The sequence below is a fragment of the Cygnus olor genome, chromosome 2, assembly GCF_009769625.2.
Source record: "Cygnus olor isolate bCygOlo1 chromosome 2, bCygOlo1.pri.v2, whole genome shotgun sequence".
Classification (NCBI taxonomy): domain Eukaryota; kingdom Metazoa; phylum Chordata; class Aves; order Anseriformes; family Anatidae; genus Cygnus; species Cygnus olor.
The window spans coordinates 122,635,752-122,651,271 of NC_049170.1; the positions used below are offsets into that span (position 1 = coordinate 122,635,752).

At 41.6% G+C, this 15,520-nt stretch overlaps 1 protein-coding gene and 1 long non-coding RNA gene across 7 annotated transcripts in view; one reads left to right on the plus strand and one right to left on the minus strand.

Annotated features, from left to right (window-relative positions):
- Nucleotides 1–552: 552 nt before the first annotated feature.
- LOC121064371 lies at nt 553–15,290 on the minus strand. 2 transcript variants are annotated; one of them, XR_005816478.1, is made up of 9 exons: nt 14,531–15,290; nt 12,970–13,107; nt 12,092–12,224; nt 9,071–9,285; nt 7,955–8,132; nt 6,969–7,247; nt 4,463–4,586; nt 3,980–4,023; nt 553–2,015 (listed from the first exon to the last, which is right to left on the minus strand). It is a non-coding gene; the product is annotated as an uncharacterized LOC121064371 (long non-coding RNA). The 2 variants fall into 2 exon arrangements; XR_005816479.1 differs by lacking the exon at nt 3,980–4,023.
- Nucleotides 13,941–15,520, plus strand: part of NKAIN3 (sodium/potassium transporting ATPase interacting 3) — a 370,144-nt gene continuing 368,564 nt past the window's right edge. For 4 of the 5 annotated variants that reach the window (XM_040545729.1, XM_040545732.1, XM_040545733.1 and 1 more), the window contains exon 1: nt 13,949–14,242. In XM_040545729.1, coding sequence (XP_040401663.1) covers nt 14,189–14,242 — 54 coding nt within the window. In that variant the 5' untranslated portion in view covers nt 13,949–14,188. Of the gene's footprint in view, nt 14,243–15,520 lie in introns of all 5 variants that reach the window. The other variant, XM_040545728.1, reaches the window with a different exon arrangement.

Genomic DNA, 15,520 nt, shown 5'->3' on the forward strand with positions numbered 1-15,520 from the left:
TATTCTGGCCACGCAGGGACATTTGTGCATGTGGAGTTTCAGTGGTTACCAATTGACAAAATACCTTTTTCCTCCTTTATTCACTGCTTCTTGTCTGTGTGAAGAAGTGGCAGAAACCTTCTCTGGCTAAAACCCATTAGGCCATTTTGTTATTCTCAATTAGATCCACCCTAAGAGTCTTTTCTTCTATGATACCTCCAGAAAAGTGCAACCCTTTAAGAGGTAAGCTTGCTAAGGGTGCTGATATTTATCAGTATTTTAGCATGCTTGTAAGACAGAAAAAAAGTTTGAGGCAAAAAGTGTTTTTAGATATATGTATGGTCACTACCTAGCACACCGTGTGTTGAAACTGCCTGGGAGCTTTGTAACACACAACTGTAATGCACACAACAAATGACAACTTTCTCTTCCTGATACTTCTTAAATGGGGGACTGGCTGTACGGTCAGGTCAGGCTGCACATCCAGCTGAGGGCTCGGTCCACTGTGGTTGCAGACGTCTGGTTTGCAGAATGAACAACCCCTTTTTTTCTTTTTTCTTTTTAAAATTTTGCCATCAACCACTTTGTAGAGTATCCAATCCACTTCCTGGGGTTCTTTTCTTCCCATGGTTCTTACCTGACTACAGTCTCCTACAGAGACCACAAACACAGCACACTGTCTGCTAGGAGAGGGTTCTCAAAGAGTTGGTTATTAGTTTGAACAGCAGTCCACCGTGCTATCAGATCAGTCAGGTGAAAAGCTTTGGCAGTTAGATGGCATGGAGACAGCTGCTATCTTGAGAAGCGCCTAAGGCTGTGAATTTTCCCTCTCCCCTTGTGTATAAATAAGGACCAGTTGACTGTTATATCTTTGAGTTGTGGTTTTGTAGAAATTCAGCTTCTGTTTCAGAGTCTCAAAGCATTTTCCACTGTGAGCTTATATGCAGTGAACGGCTATCCTCAGCAGTCCTACCAGGTAATGTGCTTCGTTTCTTTACGCTTCCTGGAAACGATCACAAAGTTGATTGTCCAGCCTCATACTGGAATTGAACTCTAAGAAGGATGAGGAGTTGACAGGCCACAGCTCAGCTGGTGTCCCTTGGCCCGCTGCAATCATTAAAACTCGACACAAATAAGAGCAATCTAAAATGTTCTCATTTGCTCTGCAGGCAAACCTGACCTTAGCTCTCCGAGGCCTGCGGAGAGAAGACAGTAGAGAAGAGGCTGGGAATCATTCTTCGTTTCCTCCTAGCTGTATATCACGCAGCTGACAATACATTTTTGAGCATGCTGCCTCCTAGTCCTGTGCATATAAAGTTGGGTTCCTGGGATTTCAAACACCCGTGATTACGCACTTAAAATGTATTGTTTCCAGATGGTAATGCAACCAGTTATTTCAAACAATGAAAAATCCGGTGATTTAATTGTTTCTGACAGATGAGTAGGAAAGCTGAAGGAATAGAAACATGTAAAAAGAATACTACATAAAGCCACTAGTAAATTTTAAATATAAAGAATTTCTGGAGAAATATGGGTCCATAGCCTTAAAAAATGGTTTGTTTGTTTGTTTGTTCGTTTGTTTTTCTGCAAATACAGATTTCAGGAAATCAAGAGTTAAAAGTTTGGAATATTTTCCAAGTCTTCTTGTGTGCACAGATATGACCAAAATTTGTATGAGCAAAGAGAACTGCACATTTCTTCTTTTTTAGTATAGAAGTTGGTTCTAAGCCTGGAAGAGGGGATAAAGAGGAGTTTTTCAGTTTCATTGTTCCCTGCAGCATGTTGATTTCTGCAAGAGCACCTTGAACTTTCTGTGTATTTCATGAACTCAGCATCACCAGCAGTATGAGCAAAATACAGAACACACCTCTTGTAAACCCTTTTGACAGAATGTGAGTTCAATAATATGATTTTCAAGTGTAAAGACTGCTGCTCAGCTCTTCAGATTGGTGACGTGCTGCATCCTCGTGATCTCCAGGTCAGAGCGTTTAGTTGCTGCCAGGTGCAAGAAATATCCTTCTCTCAACATCAGGGACCTAAATGAATGCAAGGGTAATTAAAGCAATAAAGGCATTCTGTGTTATAAATTCTTACTATTCCCTGGGGCTGGCCACCCACAGCTGCAGAAGCAGTGAGAACAGTTTCCCAGCCTCAAGCCTCCTCCCTTTCCTGAAAACCCATCGGTGTGAGCAGGCTGCAGGTCAGTGCACCGTCCTGGGAGTCCACCAGTGAATCCCAGAGGCTGCAGCCTCTTGCAGCCGTGACCCTTCCCTCACGTCACCACAGCAGTGTTGCTCTCATCAATATGATGGGCTTCCCACCAGGGCGCTGTCTGAGGTGAATGCACATCTCATCCCATGAGTGATCACATGAGGAATGCCAATCACGCAGTTCCCATCCTCTTGACTGAAAAAGCATCTCTCACATAACTGGGGTGACTTTTTTATCATGTGATAGGTATTGTATGTTCATGGAAAACAGCATAATTGTGTGCTTTAAATGCCTCTGTAACAAGCTATGTGGCTTGTCCTGCCCAGAGAGCCCTAGGAAGTGAAGTTTTCGTGCACTGTGACATGCTCAGATAGCTATCAAGTGCTTTGTATGTTCCAAATCATAAACCATTTCTCATTTCCATCAGATACATGTTTTAAGGTATCACTTAGCAAGTGCTCCAGTACAAGTAAACAATAAAGAGGATCATTTTCTTTCACTGAAAAGTATTTATCTTAGTTTCCTTTGTTAGTGGGCATATTTGTGAAACAAGAAATATCAAGCAGCCAAACTGCAGAGCCCGCTCAGAGGAGCAGCCTGGAGATGCGTGCGCGCCCTCTAACTCTGTTCTTATGGCAATTTTAAATGAGATATACTGACTCGGGATTGTACCAACAAATAAGGGCCCCTGGGACAGTTAAGACAGTCACAGATAGGCATGATCTGACTGCAGGAGACAAGTACCAGCTGCCAGGAGAGCAGTGGCATAAGACACGCTATGCAGGTTCTCTGCATTAATTGGATGCCCCAGCTTTAGAGCTGCTTTGTGTCAGCCGCGCAGCGCTAACCAGCTGCAGCACAAATTGGGACTTGGTCTCCACACCTCTTCACAAAAGCTGCACGACTGATTGCACCACGATTGGCTTTTAAACTGCCAATTTACTACTTGAGACCTCACTACTAATGAACTCTCCAGTCACTGTAACAGTGCGGTTTGTGATTGCCTTGTCTGAGCCTCCCACTCGGGGTAGCTTGATCTGCTTTGGTTGTGTTAGCATAAGCAGAAATAAGCTAACAGAGTTTGGATGGGATGTTTAAACATTGCAATTCTGCAAGCAGCGTATAGTGCTGCTGCCAGAAAGAACAGACATGCCCTTTCCCTGTTCCCAAATGCTTGCTCTTGGGATCTTGCTCCCCACATGCTGCCAGCTTAAGTGTCTGCATTGCCAAGCAATGAACTAAATGGGGGAATGGGTTCATTTCAAACTTAACTCAAGAGAAAAAAATAGCAATGATTAATTTTAATCCAAATTAATTCAAATTGGTCTGTTGTTCGGCTATGAGAATGCCTTTGTCAGCCAAATGAAGGGAGCAACTGGGAAGGCAGCAGTTTGTATTTAGAGGCAGACAAAGGGTAAGACTGCTATTCTTGGCTTACACTTTTCATAAAGATGTGGTATAAATGTGATAATGTTCTCAAATGCCCTTAAAATGATGCTATTATTCTGTTCTTAGTGGTCCTTATCTCCCGAACCTCAATTGAGGTCTTTAATTTAAAAGTGTTCATTAAAAAGTAGCCATTGTCATCTAAAGCTTAAGCTGGAGTATGAAGTTTATATCAATGTTGAACAACGGAAATGTGTTTCTTGATAATACCTAACAAAGAAAACACACTTTTCATGGAATTTTCTTTTCAAAGGAATAAACACAGTGTAAGCTTTTTTTACATATGTACAGAACAATTTTTGTATACGCAATGTTACTGGTTTCCTTGCAAGTGCATACTCACAACATGCAAGGACTCCTCCCTTTTCTTGGCTCCAAGAGATGCACCTGATCAAAAGAATGGTATTACTGGCATCAGGGAGCAGGTGGATGTACAGACATGAAAAACAGTTGCACAATTCTACCATCCAGACTTTAGGTACTTTGCTTCAAAGCCCCATCCAAAAGAAAGACTAACGAGCAGAGCACCTCACCAAATGCAGCAGAACTTGTTGAATTAAAAGATTTTTTTTTTTTTTTAACACAGCTGCTCCTATCTTACCACCTTCTTAATGATACCTTTTCTGCTAGAAAAAAAAAAAAAAAAAAAAAGCTGATCAAACCTGGCAACGTGTTTACATAAGAGAAACATTTCATCTTAAATCATACACTTATTTCGGATCTCAGTATTTACTATACCATTTGAACCGCAAGGGTTCCCTCAGCAAAAGAACAGCGGAGCTGCCTGTGATGAGTCATTGTGTGTCCCCAGCCTGGCTCACATTACCTTTCTGTTCCTTGGGGCTAACAAAACCCTTCAGAGGAATGAAGAATGAACCACAGGTAGGTCACATTCATATCCAGAAGTTCACTGCAGTTTCATTATGATATTGTTAAGTTCCATGTTCCTGCTGAAAAGATGACATTTTCTATTGAATAGTGACATTTGAAAATATAAACCTGTTACATTTCTTCTGAAATATTTGATTCAGCAAACAAGTGACAGACACAGATATTTCTGGTTCCATTGGCTTTGGCAGAAACATTATACAAATTGTTATTTATTCCCAAGTTTTAACCCCTTTTTTTCCCTTAAATAGGCAAATGGGTAAAAAAGCAGAATCACAAGTCATTTAAAACAGCACAAAAACTTTTCTGAAGGTTAGTTTTTATGTTTACCATGGAAACCCTGAGATATTAATTGAGCCAAACAGGGATTAGTTAGAAGAACGCGGTCTCTGCCTTGAAGTTTTATATAAATATACCAATACATATCAGAAAACGTTCTTAAACAGCAGAATCTGACACTAGAAATGCAATTGAAAACATGGCCCTCATTTCATATCAGCGATTTTAAAACATTATATGAAAATCCATTGCAAAGAGCAATCACAGACAAAAGCACTTAAACATTTTGACATCTATAGCAGTCACTGCATCTGTATATAGCTTTGTTAACTATGGTATTAAAAATGAACTGGGACTCCAGTTAACAGCTCCAGCACTGCGAATTTGGTGCAGTGCATTAGAGAGTCTGGCCTAGTGTGTGCCACAGTTGTTTAATTCAACTGAGGTTGGCAGGGTTTCTTTTTTACTTAAATGTATTCACACCCATGCAAGCTGTCAAATTGGAATTACATTTAAGGGCTTAGGCAGAGCTGCAGCTGCAGCAGTGATGGGGGCAGGGATGGGGGAGGCTTGCACCACTCCCTCCTGTGCTGCCCAGGACTCAGAAGGAGGCCCCCTTAGCTGATGGCTTGCTCCTGTCTTCCCTGCATGACCCAGCTTCTGTTTGCACTGTACATTTCGTGTAATCTTAAATGACTTAGAGAAAACGACAATTTTCATTTTGGCGGTGGGTGAAAATCAGCTATTGAAGAGAATGCCCTTACAGCTTTAAATGACCAAGATATCATCCATCATCACAGCCCTATTCTGTCTGCTGCTAGAGCAAACTCTCTTCGTTAGAGGTGGGAAAATTATTTGCAGTAAAACATTTATTCAGGGAATTTAGCATGCTTTTTTTTTTTCCTTTTTCCCTATTGAAATTTATCTGCAAACAGTCTGATTTTTATGTGCTGGCCTATTATTCGGTGTTATTCAGTGAGTTCTTTATGTAGCTGTACTGGAGTTTATGCACTGCTCCTGAATTGCTCGCTCTGGCCATTTTTCTCAAGTATGAGTCAGCCATTATTTGTTATTCGTTCACAGGAACATTCAAGTAAGTTTCCTAAAGTTGATTTCATTTTCTTGTGAGCATCCTGGAGGACTGCCTAACTTAGGACAGGATGCCTAGCGGCAGCTATGCTGTCTGCAGTCTGTGTAAAATTATCCCTGGTGACACAATGGATTTCTGCCTCTGACACATCTCCTTCCCTTCCCTTGTGATACTGCCTTAATGTTAGAATTTTTGATGGCTTTCTATAACTCAACGGGACTTCCTGGTACCCCATAGAGTCCTGGTACTGCACGTGGCTATGCGTCATCCACTTGCCTTCATTAATTTGTCAACTGCATTTCAAAACTAATTGACTTAATGGTCTTTTCCCAATAGCTCTTTGGGAAAGGTGCTCTAGAATCTCATTCCTTTGTTGGCTGGAGTCCTCCTAATTCCCAGCATAAAGGCATCATCAAAATACCGTCTGATATACTCCTCACTGAATGCTGGGACTGAGATATATTTTTTTTCTTTTTCTTTAAGAGTCTCCTTAAAGCAAGTAAAGAGCTTAATGTGGTAGTGAATATTTCCAGCAACATACTTAACTTTAAGCACAGCCTTGTAACTTTCATGAATGTCAAACAAATGCAAAAAAGTGTGACTGTTATTAGTATTAAAGTAACTAGTTACCCAACTTCTCAGACAGTACTGTTCACCCAAGCTGAAAATTCATCAGTACTGCCTTCTTGATCATTACATAGTACAGATGATTATGTTTAACAGTCAGAGTCTGTGCTGTCAGATTCTGGAACTCATTCAGCTTGCATTCAACTGATCTATTATTGTTATTCTTATGCATTTAACAGCTCTACTTTATTGTGGAGAAGATTCAAATTATTTTTATTCACGTAAACAAAATTTCCAGTGTAGTCACTAGCCTCCTGGAGTTGGGATTATCCAACATTAGCAAACATGATAAAATCCTTACTCTTGGTAATATGTGTTGCCAGTATGTATGGACACTGAACAGCATGCTCACCCACTGGCAATCCTAAGTCTATAGAAGAATTGCTAGGTTACAGAAATATATCTACAACATGAAGGAAACTGATAAACAAAGAGTGAGTGTATTTACCTCACTATGTGTGAATCATTAGCATGTAGTCATAAATTCTGAACTCCTGCTGCTCTCAGACTAATGGTGAGTCCAAAAAAGAGGTTCGCTTTGAATGTTTGGACAATATTTATGTTGTAGACTTCAGGTTATTACAAGCATCAAATTTAGAGAACCAAGGTTAGGAGCCTGTTTCCCACATTGTAAGTGGTAGAGATCTTGACAAGAATGTCTTTTAAGTTAGTTGTTTAATAGCCTTCAATGGAGAGTGCTTCTCACCCTCCTCCTCTCCTGCAGCTCCTAGAGAAAGATCATTTCAATGTTATCAAGGTTTACTCCCCCCACAGGTAATCCAGTAAGTATAACAAAGGAGACCCTGTCTGTAAATTCCATGCAAGTACATACAGAACAGTAGAATACTGTCATTTTGTTATTAATTCAGATATTCATAGTCTAAATTATGTTCCAATGAACTCAGTTATGGAAATTGAAAACTGAAAATGTATTTATTTCAGAGCGACACATAATTATATACTTCTAGTTTGCCCTGTCTATTTTAAATTACTTTATGCAAATCTCATTTTCAAGGATTATGTATAGAGTAAAATTAGATGAGCCCTTAAATAGCTAATATAATATAATTGTGGAATTATTGTGTGTGTGCATAGCGTACACATAAGATCCAGATGTTAATTAGTAAACCAGGTTGATTTAGCAAGCAGAAATTTGCTCTCTTTGAGGAGAAATTGAAAGGAGAGACAATTGCTTCCTGGAATGTTATTGTTTATATTATAAGCATACTGAAAGGAAAAAATTAACATGGCAAAAAATACTTCTATAAAAAAATAAAGAAAACACCAATTAAGTTATATAAGCAGGAGTTCATTGCTCCCAGAATCTTGTATGATGGCTTTGCAGAAAAAGACATGAGGTGTTTACCATGAGCATGGTTTGTGTAATGGTAAAGCAGCTTTACATAATCATTTGTGTATATCACTGCATTTCACCTGAAATTAACAGAGTTAGTGTAGTTTGCATTAGATGTAGACCTAGATCCTTAGGCATTCTTTTAAGGGATACAACTGGCTCCAGAGGGTTAAAAATTCAGTTTACAGTCCCTGAACCAAAATTCATGGCCTGAATGGATGCTGTTCACAGGCTTTATCCGAAAGGCAACCTTTCACACTGTGGAAAAAGAAAACTTGAGTTAAAATATTTCAGCTTCGTAGACATAACAAAAGAATGTGTTTTAAACTACAAATATAATAACTGTAATTTAGGTCAATTTTGTTATTTGGCATCAAGCAGACAAGTCAGTTTTGCCTTTCCTATGAAAAGCTGATATTTAATGTCTGAAAATAGCCAGAAAACGAGTGTGAATTACTCAGAGAAAAATATTGCCTCTACTAAAGCTGACAACAGAAACTTTAAAACAATCACGTGGAACAACCTGTCATCTCAGCCTACAAGTCCTATTCAGGCCTCAGTAATGTGTTCACTGCTTGCCCAAACTCCCATTGATTTCAGTGGGAGTTCAGAATGTATTGAGAAGAGGCGATACTGCCCATATTTTCCACCGTGGCAAGACCTGCGCTGTGACCTGCGAGGTCTTATCACTGATGCCCAGATCCAAAATCTCATTCACCAGGTCACAAAAGCCGAGCAGAGCACGAGTGCAGTGTCACAGACATATTTCAGACTACCCTAGGCATCTGAAACCCTTTGCTTGTGAATAACAGCAGGTAACAGTGCCATCTTTTAAAAACCTAATGCAAGAGCCTCAGCAAGCAAAGGAAAGCAACCCATTCTGGACTCCATTTCAGATTATATAAATTCAGCTTTGCATTTTGAAGGAAAAAATGTGTAATTTTTCACACAACATGTACACAATGAAAAAGCTGGAAGACTTTTAAACAATGATGAATATACTGATAATTGAAAATGTTTGTTGTCACAATCTGCAGCTGGACACCTGATTAGCTGCTCATGGTTTCAGAGGGGAAAAAATGCACATTCTCTGTTACATTAGAAGTTTCTGTTTATTTTTGTTGGGGAAACGTCAGTAAAAATATTTTAAGTGTATATTCTGCAACCATCTAAGGAAATGCTTCACCCAAACTTACCTTTTTGTAACCAAGAAAACACTCTGAGGGTAGAAAAAACTTCATTTATTGTGTAAATATCCTTTATCCTTTGTGTAAATAGCCATCTTTCAATGGTTGTGTGTTTTTACAGTAAGCTTTGTTACTGTACCTCCACTCAAGTTCTCCATGCCAAAACTGAGGATTGTTGCAATGTTTATTTACACTGAATGGTTCAAAATGAATCATTTATTGACCTGCAAACAACAAAAATGCTTTATTACTCACCAGCTTTTTGTTCCTGTAGTTAATATGAGCGACAGTTGCTTCAACTTTATTTTAGTCTGGCTGTTCCTGGTTATAGTGACATGGTCATAGCACGCATTACACATACACACACAACCAAACCAACTAACCAACCAACCAAAAAAAAAAAAAAAACAAGGAGAAAAAACAAAACCAAAGCTTAACTGGACAGTTACTGCTGTAAAAGCTGAATAAGTTAAAGGGAGTCAGCCTGTGTACTTAAAGCACTGTTTTCAAAATTGCTTTCACACCGTAATGGCCAAGAGGCACTGCCAGCCCTGCCTATCCCTGTGCACCCCTGAGACTCCCTCAACCCTGCCCAGGCCCCAGGACCTCATGGCAGCCCCCTGGGACTGCCAGCCTCTGCCCCAGTGATGCTGCAGCAGGGCTTGCCTCCAGCTCCTCAGCATCCCAAGGCTATGCCTGACCCTGCTTCCCCTCACCGGGCCTGATCATTTCAAACATTATTGTTGGAATGATAATAACAATCATTCACAATGAACACAGATTTCCATTCCATAAAGTGCTTATGCTTTAACGAAGAATACAGTTTCCTAGCAGCAGGTGTTAACATTGAAATGAAAAATTAGATTGTATATCTGTCTTCAGAAGGATAAAATTGAAAATAGGATTTACTAAAAACACTGATAATATCTTGAAACACTCATTTGTCTTTAAAGGTATATTAAATTTCATGGGTTTTCTAGTTTGCTTGAGGTATTTCAAAACTGCTTGGGGAATACGCAGGGGAATGTTTCTCTAACTATTACTATGTATGCCTGCCGAAAGTGTGACCTGTTGATAGCTGTATGGAGGTGTATTTTGCTCCCTGTATCCTTCGTCATTCTGGAAAAGCTTAAAAACTAATTACAAAGCTTCTAATTTCCAGTCTTTCTGCATTATAAGCCAAAATTAAAGGTGAAATCTGAGGCCATGGGAATCTATTCTTAACTCTGAGGCTGCAGACTTACTAACTAATGTACCTACCTAAGTACTTACTAAATTACTAAGTACTAATGTACTTACCTAGCCTCTGCACAGTATGTAGGGCGACTCTGTGTTTGAAATTAAGTAATTACATAAATCTTTCCAGGATGAGGGTTGGCCTCTGAAAATCTCATTCATTTTTGTCAGGAATTTCCTCTGAATAATATTCACCATCAAAGATGGCAAAGTCAGGCTATAAGGGAAGTGTTTGTTCTGTTGTCCAATTGTTACTATTGTCCTACCAACATAGACAACAAAATTCATCTTCTAAAGTCTACATCAAGGATCAGACCAATTTGATGCAAGTTGAGGAAAACTCTAGCACAGGCAGACGATTAAACAGCTTATTAGATGAGTGGTATACATCATTAAAGAGTTAAAAGGACAGTCAAATGTTATGAATTTTATTTTGTCCTCTCGATATGAGGTCTTTTACTAATGGATTTACTTCTTAAAAGATAAAAATTTCTGGATATTTGATTCTGAAGGATGTAACCCATCAAGGAATAAACGTAGAGGAAACAAAAGTCTCTACTAAAGTTGTAATATCTCTTAGAGATATTTGTGAGGCTATTTTCTATAAAAGTGAACAACTTTGTTTTTCTGCTTTGAATACGGTGAGATTAAAAGCCAAGGCTCTGAAGGCCTACAATTACAGTTTTAGCATAAGGAATCATACAGTTCTATCAGGGTATGGCTATATCTACATAAACGTATCATAAAGCTTTTGACTACAAGTTTTCTTTTCAAGCAAAGTAAATTTGCATCCATACAGCATATCTTGTTAGGCATTAAGCTAGTCCACAGGGCTTTTTAGTGCTTACACCATTTTTTTAACCTACTTGGCATGCACAGTGCTATATTAGGGCTCTCTAATTATGAAGCTGGAAATGAGTTTCTACAGTTTGACTATCAGCTTCTCTACTGACTTCATGGGTAGACAATTCTACAAAATACAGTCCTTCCTCTTTGCTTTGTATATATTACTTTTATATTGCGTTCTCTTATAAGTTTTTAGAATCCTATGCCTTCCTGTAATCATACTTCATTTTTAAGCTCCTTTTGACCCACGTTCTCCTGTTTATGCCTAGTGCTTTCAGCTATACAGCAATATACAGCTTAGATACTTGTGCTCATGTGGAAGTTGTGTTCTACAGCATTTGCTTGTTAATTAACATTATTAATGCTTCCCTGACCAGATAACAGTTTTTTGTTTGTGGAAGCTTATACTCAGGAAAAATCTGCTTTAGAAAATTGACCTTTTTATCTCAGGATCAGTTTTGGATAGCTAGGTGACAGAGATTGCAAAATTCTTCAGGAACAAGAGCAGGCAAACAGCACATTAGAGATTAGTAGAGCTCTGTGAAATCTCTCTCAGCGAAGATGGGAATTTCCATCTTTTACAAGGTTAGGCAAGGATGCAGGTGGTTTGGAGAAGGTTTTTTTTTTTTTTTCCCCTGCTCTTTAGATTTCATTTCTGAGACTTACTTTTACATGCTCTGAAAGTTATCAGCTCTGGAATTCATGTTCAGTAACACACAGAGATTGGAAATTGTGAAGATGGGCAAGTTAAACTGTCTACACAAAAATAACCCCTATTGGCTTTCTCTATCTCTCTCTCTCTTTTTAAAAAGAAATTTTCTTATAATTTTCTTCTCTTATAGTCTGGAAGACAGTTTGAACACTGATTGCTTCTAAAACAGTGATACCCACATGGTTCTCCAGGCTGCTAAAACAACAGATTGGTGAAGAGTGGCTTGCGTATCTTACCCAGGTCTTCAGGCAGCTCTGTCATAACAAAGGCATGAGTTAACATCACCTTCCAGTACTAGTGTAGTAGCTATCTGCTTTCTTGTGAAAAGGAAAGGTAAAGATGTACCTGCTTCCCAGAAGAGTGCTCCCCCTGGGGAGAGAGAGAGGAAGAGTTATGGACTTCATCCTACTGACATACAAAAGCAAGGGCTGAATATGGTGAATACAAGTAAAATCCGTTCAACAGCATATCTTGTCACTTCCTTTACCTGGTTCCTTACCCACCCCACAATTCTTACGGTTAGCCTCTGTATTATTGTGTTCAACTAAAAACATCTGGTATAATAACTACTCAAAGAAGTCCAGAGAGACTAAGACCTCTGTATAGAAATTGAATTATCCATAAATGTTACCAGTTTGGGCTGGCACAATATATTTTTGGCAACTATCACCTTTTCAATTTACTTGTATACCTTCAAATATTCACCCTTCAAAATATATGTTCCCAGAACATGTAACTCTACTAAAGTTTAGCTCTGGAAAGAATTTTATCTTAAAAGCCATCAGGCTATTTTATTCAAGTTTCGCATATTGCACAACATGGGTTTTATTTTACACTCTTCACATAGATAACCAAATACATATCCTGGGTGAGCAGAACCTGGTTCTTATTTGTCTATCTTTCTTTTGTTCTTTCAGTTTGGTATATAAAACCATACAAATGCTTTCCTACTTAAAATGCATAAAAAGCAGCTTTCCAAATGTAGTATGACACAATAGAACTTTGGGGTAATTTTGTAATTATTTGACTGTCACTACCACTACGCATAACTCAAAAGTTATACATAATTTATGGATACAATACTGTATATTTCATAGAGATAGCAGTCAGATACCTTGTATAAATGCCTTACAGAAGACAGTTTTTGTTTCTCTGGGCAGACTTCAGCGTTCTTTGGCAGAAGCTCGTGTATCACGGTACAGCAGCTACTAACGGGCTGTAGGAAAGCATTTTCTGGTAAATGCCTTAATGCCTGTAAGAAGTCATTTGATTTAGCCATACTTTATTGGAGAGAAAAAAAACAGGGTAGTTAACGCATCATCCATGTGTAAAAACATTTTTAAAAGACGGCATGGGCATTTTTAATCTACCTTACCCCCCACAAACAATACTTGTCTGTGGCCACAGTGTTTAGGTAGATGTGGGGACTGCAGTACCTCCACAGACCCCAATCCCCTCAGCTGCCCACGGCAGATCCCCGCAGAGCAGTGGTTTATTCACCCCTCTCTTCGCACAGGGGATTTATTTCCAGAAAAGATTCCTTTCTCTTTTTCCTTCTCAGAAAAGATTTCTTTCTCTCCAAGAGGGAAGCCCTCAGGGAGCCCAGCCCCTCAGCCGGGCACCGCCAGCCCCTGGCACAATGGCGCCGCCTCAGGATGAGACCGAGGAGGGCAAGAAGCCACCCGGACACCAGCTCCTATCCCAGACAGGGGGCAGAGGCGGGCAGGGGGGCCCCAAAGTAGCCCCCAACACCCCCGGGCACCGCGGGACGAAGGAAGGGGCCGGGACGCCGGCGCCTCGGCCTCGCCCTTCCTGCGGGCGCCCGCCCGTGTGGCCGTGCCGGGCCCCGCCTCAGCCGCCGGAGTCTCTTGAACTTTCCCCGGGCGCTCGCAACAAGCGACCCGCTCCGAGCTGCCCCGTCCCCGCCTGGAGCCGCCAAACTCCCCGTCCTCACACCCTCAGCTCCCCTCATCCCCTCGCCCGCCCTCAGCCGCTCCCCGTCCCCACCATCACGCCCACCCGCGGCACCCCCACACCGCCCGCCTCTCCTCCCTTTCCTTCCCTCCCCGCCCCGCACACGCCCACCCCCGGCCCCTGCCCCTTCCCCGCAACCGGGCAGAGCCCCCCGCCGCCGGCTGCTCCTCCGCGGGGCCGCGCTGCCCTCCGCCGCCCCTTGCACAGAAGCAGGGAGAGAAGGAAGGAAGGAAGGTGGAGGGGAGGGGGCCGCGGCCGCGCCGTCCGGATGCGGTGACCCCCCCCCAGGCTTCGCCTCCGGGGCCGCACCGACGCGGGAGGGACGAGCGAGGAGCGGCGGCGGCTCGCCGGCTGCCACCATGGGCTGCTGCACGGGGCGCTGCACGCTCATCTTCCTCTGCTCGCTGCAGCTGGTGAGTGAGCGCCGGGGCACGGCTCCACGGGGCACGGCGAGGGGGGACGGCCCCGCTCCTCGCCCCGCGACCCCCGAAGTTTGGTGGTGCCTCCCCTGGGGAGTCCCCCCCAGGCCGTGTGGGGGTGCTCGGGAACGCCGTCGCCATCCTCTGCCCGTCTCCCTTTTTCCTCTCCCGAAGGGCGAAATCCGCCCGTCCTCTCCCGCGACTTTCCCGGGCTTCCTTTTCTTCTCGTTAAATATTCCCGAGGCGGGAGGGAGGATAATGCGTCTCCTGCTCTTTGTTTACCGAAGTTGGCGTATTTGTTTCAGGGAGAAAGAGTTGTCAAGGCGAAACGGCACCGAGCGGTGATCATCCTTCCTCGGGCTCGTTAGCTGAATGATAAAATAGTGCTCTTCGCTTAACAGTTCGTCCCTGGTCCCAAGAGTATTTTAAAAGATTTTCTCTTTTCTAGTGACTCAGAGTCATCGTTTTGCCACATGATCTTTCCCTAGGACGAGTGCTGGTCCTTGTGTCTGTAAAGAAAATAGTGGGTTGCATCTACCACTTTTATTTTTTTCCCCCTAAATCCTTTTCTAATCTTCCTAGTTTTCTGTTACAGCACTCAGAAACGCCCAGTGTTTCAGGGGCAACGTGCTTAAATCCAACGCGTATGATTACTTCACTTGACAATCCTCATTCATTCTCGGGGCTTTATGCCAGGCTCTCCGCCTGCTCGAGCTGGTGTATGTACCTCCATTGTGTTCAGTGCGAGTCTGGACCCTGTTGAGATTCGCTTTCACGGGATGGAGCTAAGTGTGGGATAGGTGCATGAATGGTTCAGCCTCACCAAAAGGCAGAGGAGACGTTCAATTTGTGCCCGTAGTGCTAGGAAAGCTTTGCTTGTACGTTTCTGGCTTTGTTTTTTCTTGTTTTGTGTCAGTTTCACAGATACTCTCCCATTGACTGCAGGAGAATTGCTCCTGATTTACTTCAGTGCGTGTGGGAGGAGAAACAACCCCTTTTTCTTCAAATATATCCCTCTACCGGTTACAGAGGTTATAATAACTGTATTTACTGTTCTGTAGTATTACTTGGAGGCTATAAAAATTGAAGTAAAGTGTGAATAGCCACCATAATCTGCAGAGAAATGCATATAAAATCTTTCAGAAAAAGATTCCTGTTTTATGAAAGACCTATCAGATCATCTAACAACTTTCAGAAATGACTTTAATATGTAGCTTTTTCTTCTGTACTTACCTGTTTTATAGTAATGTTCCACTGTCATCATATCCATAT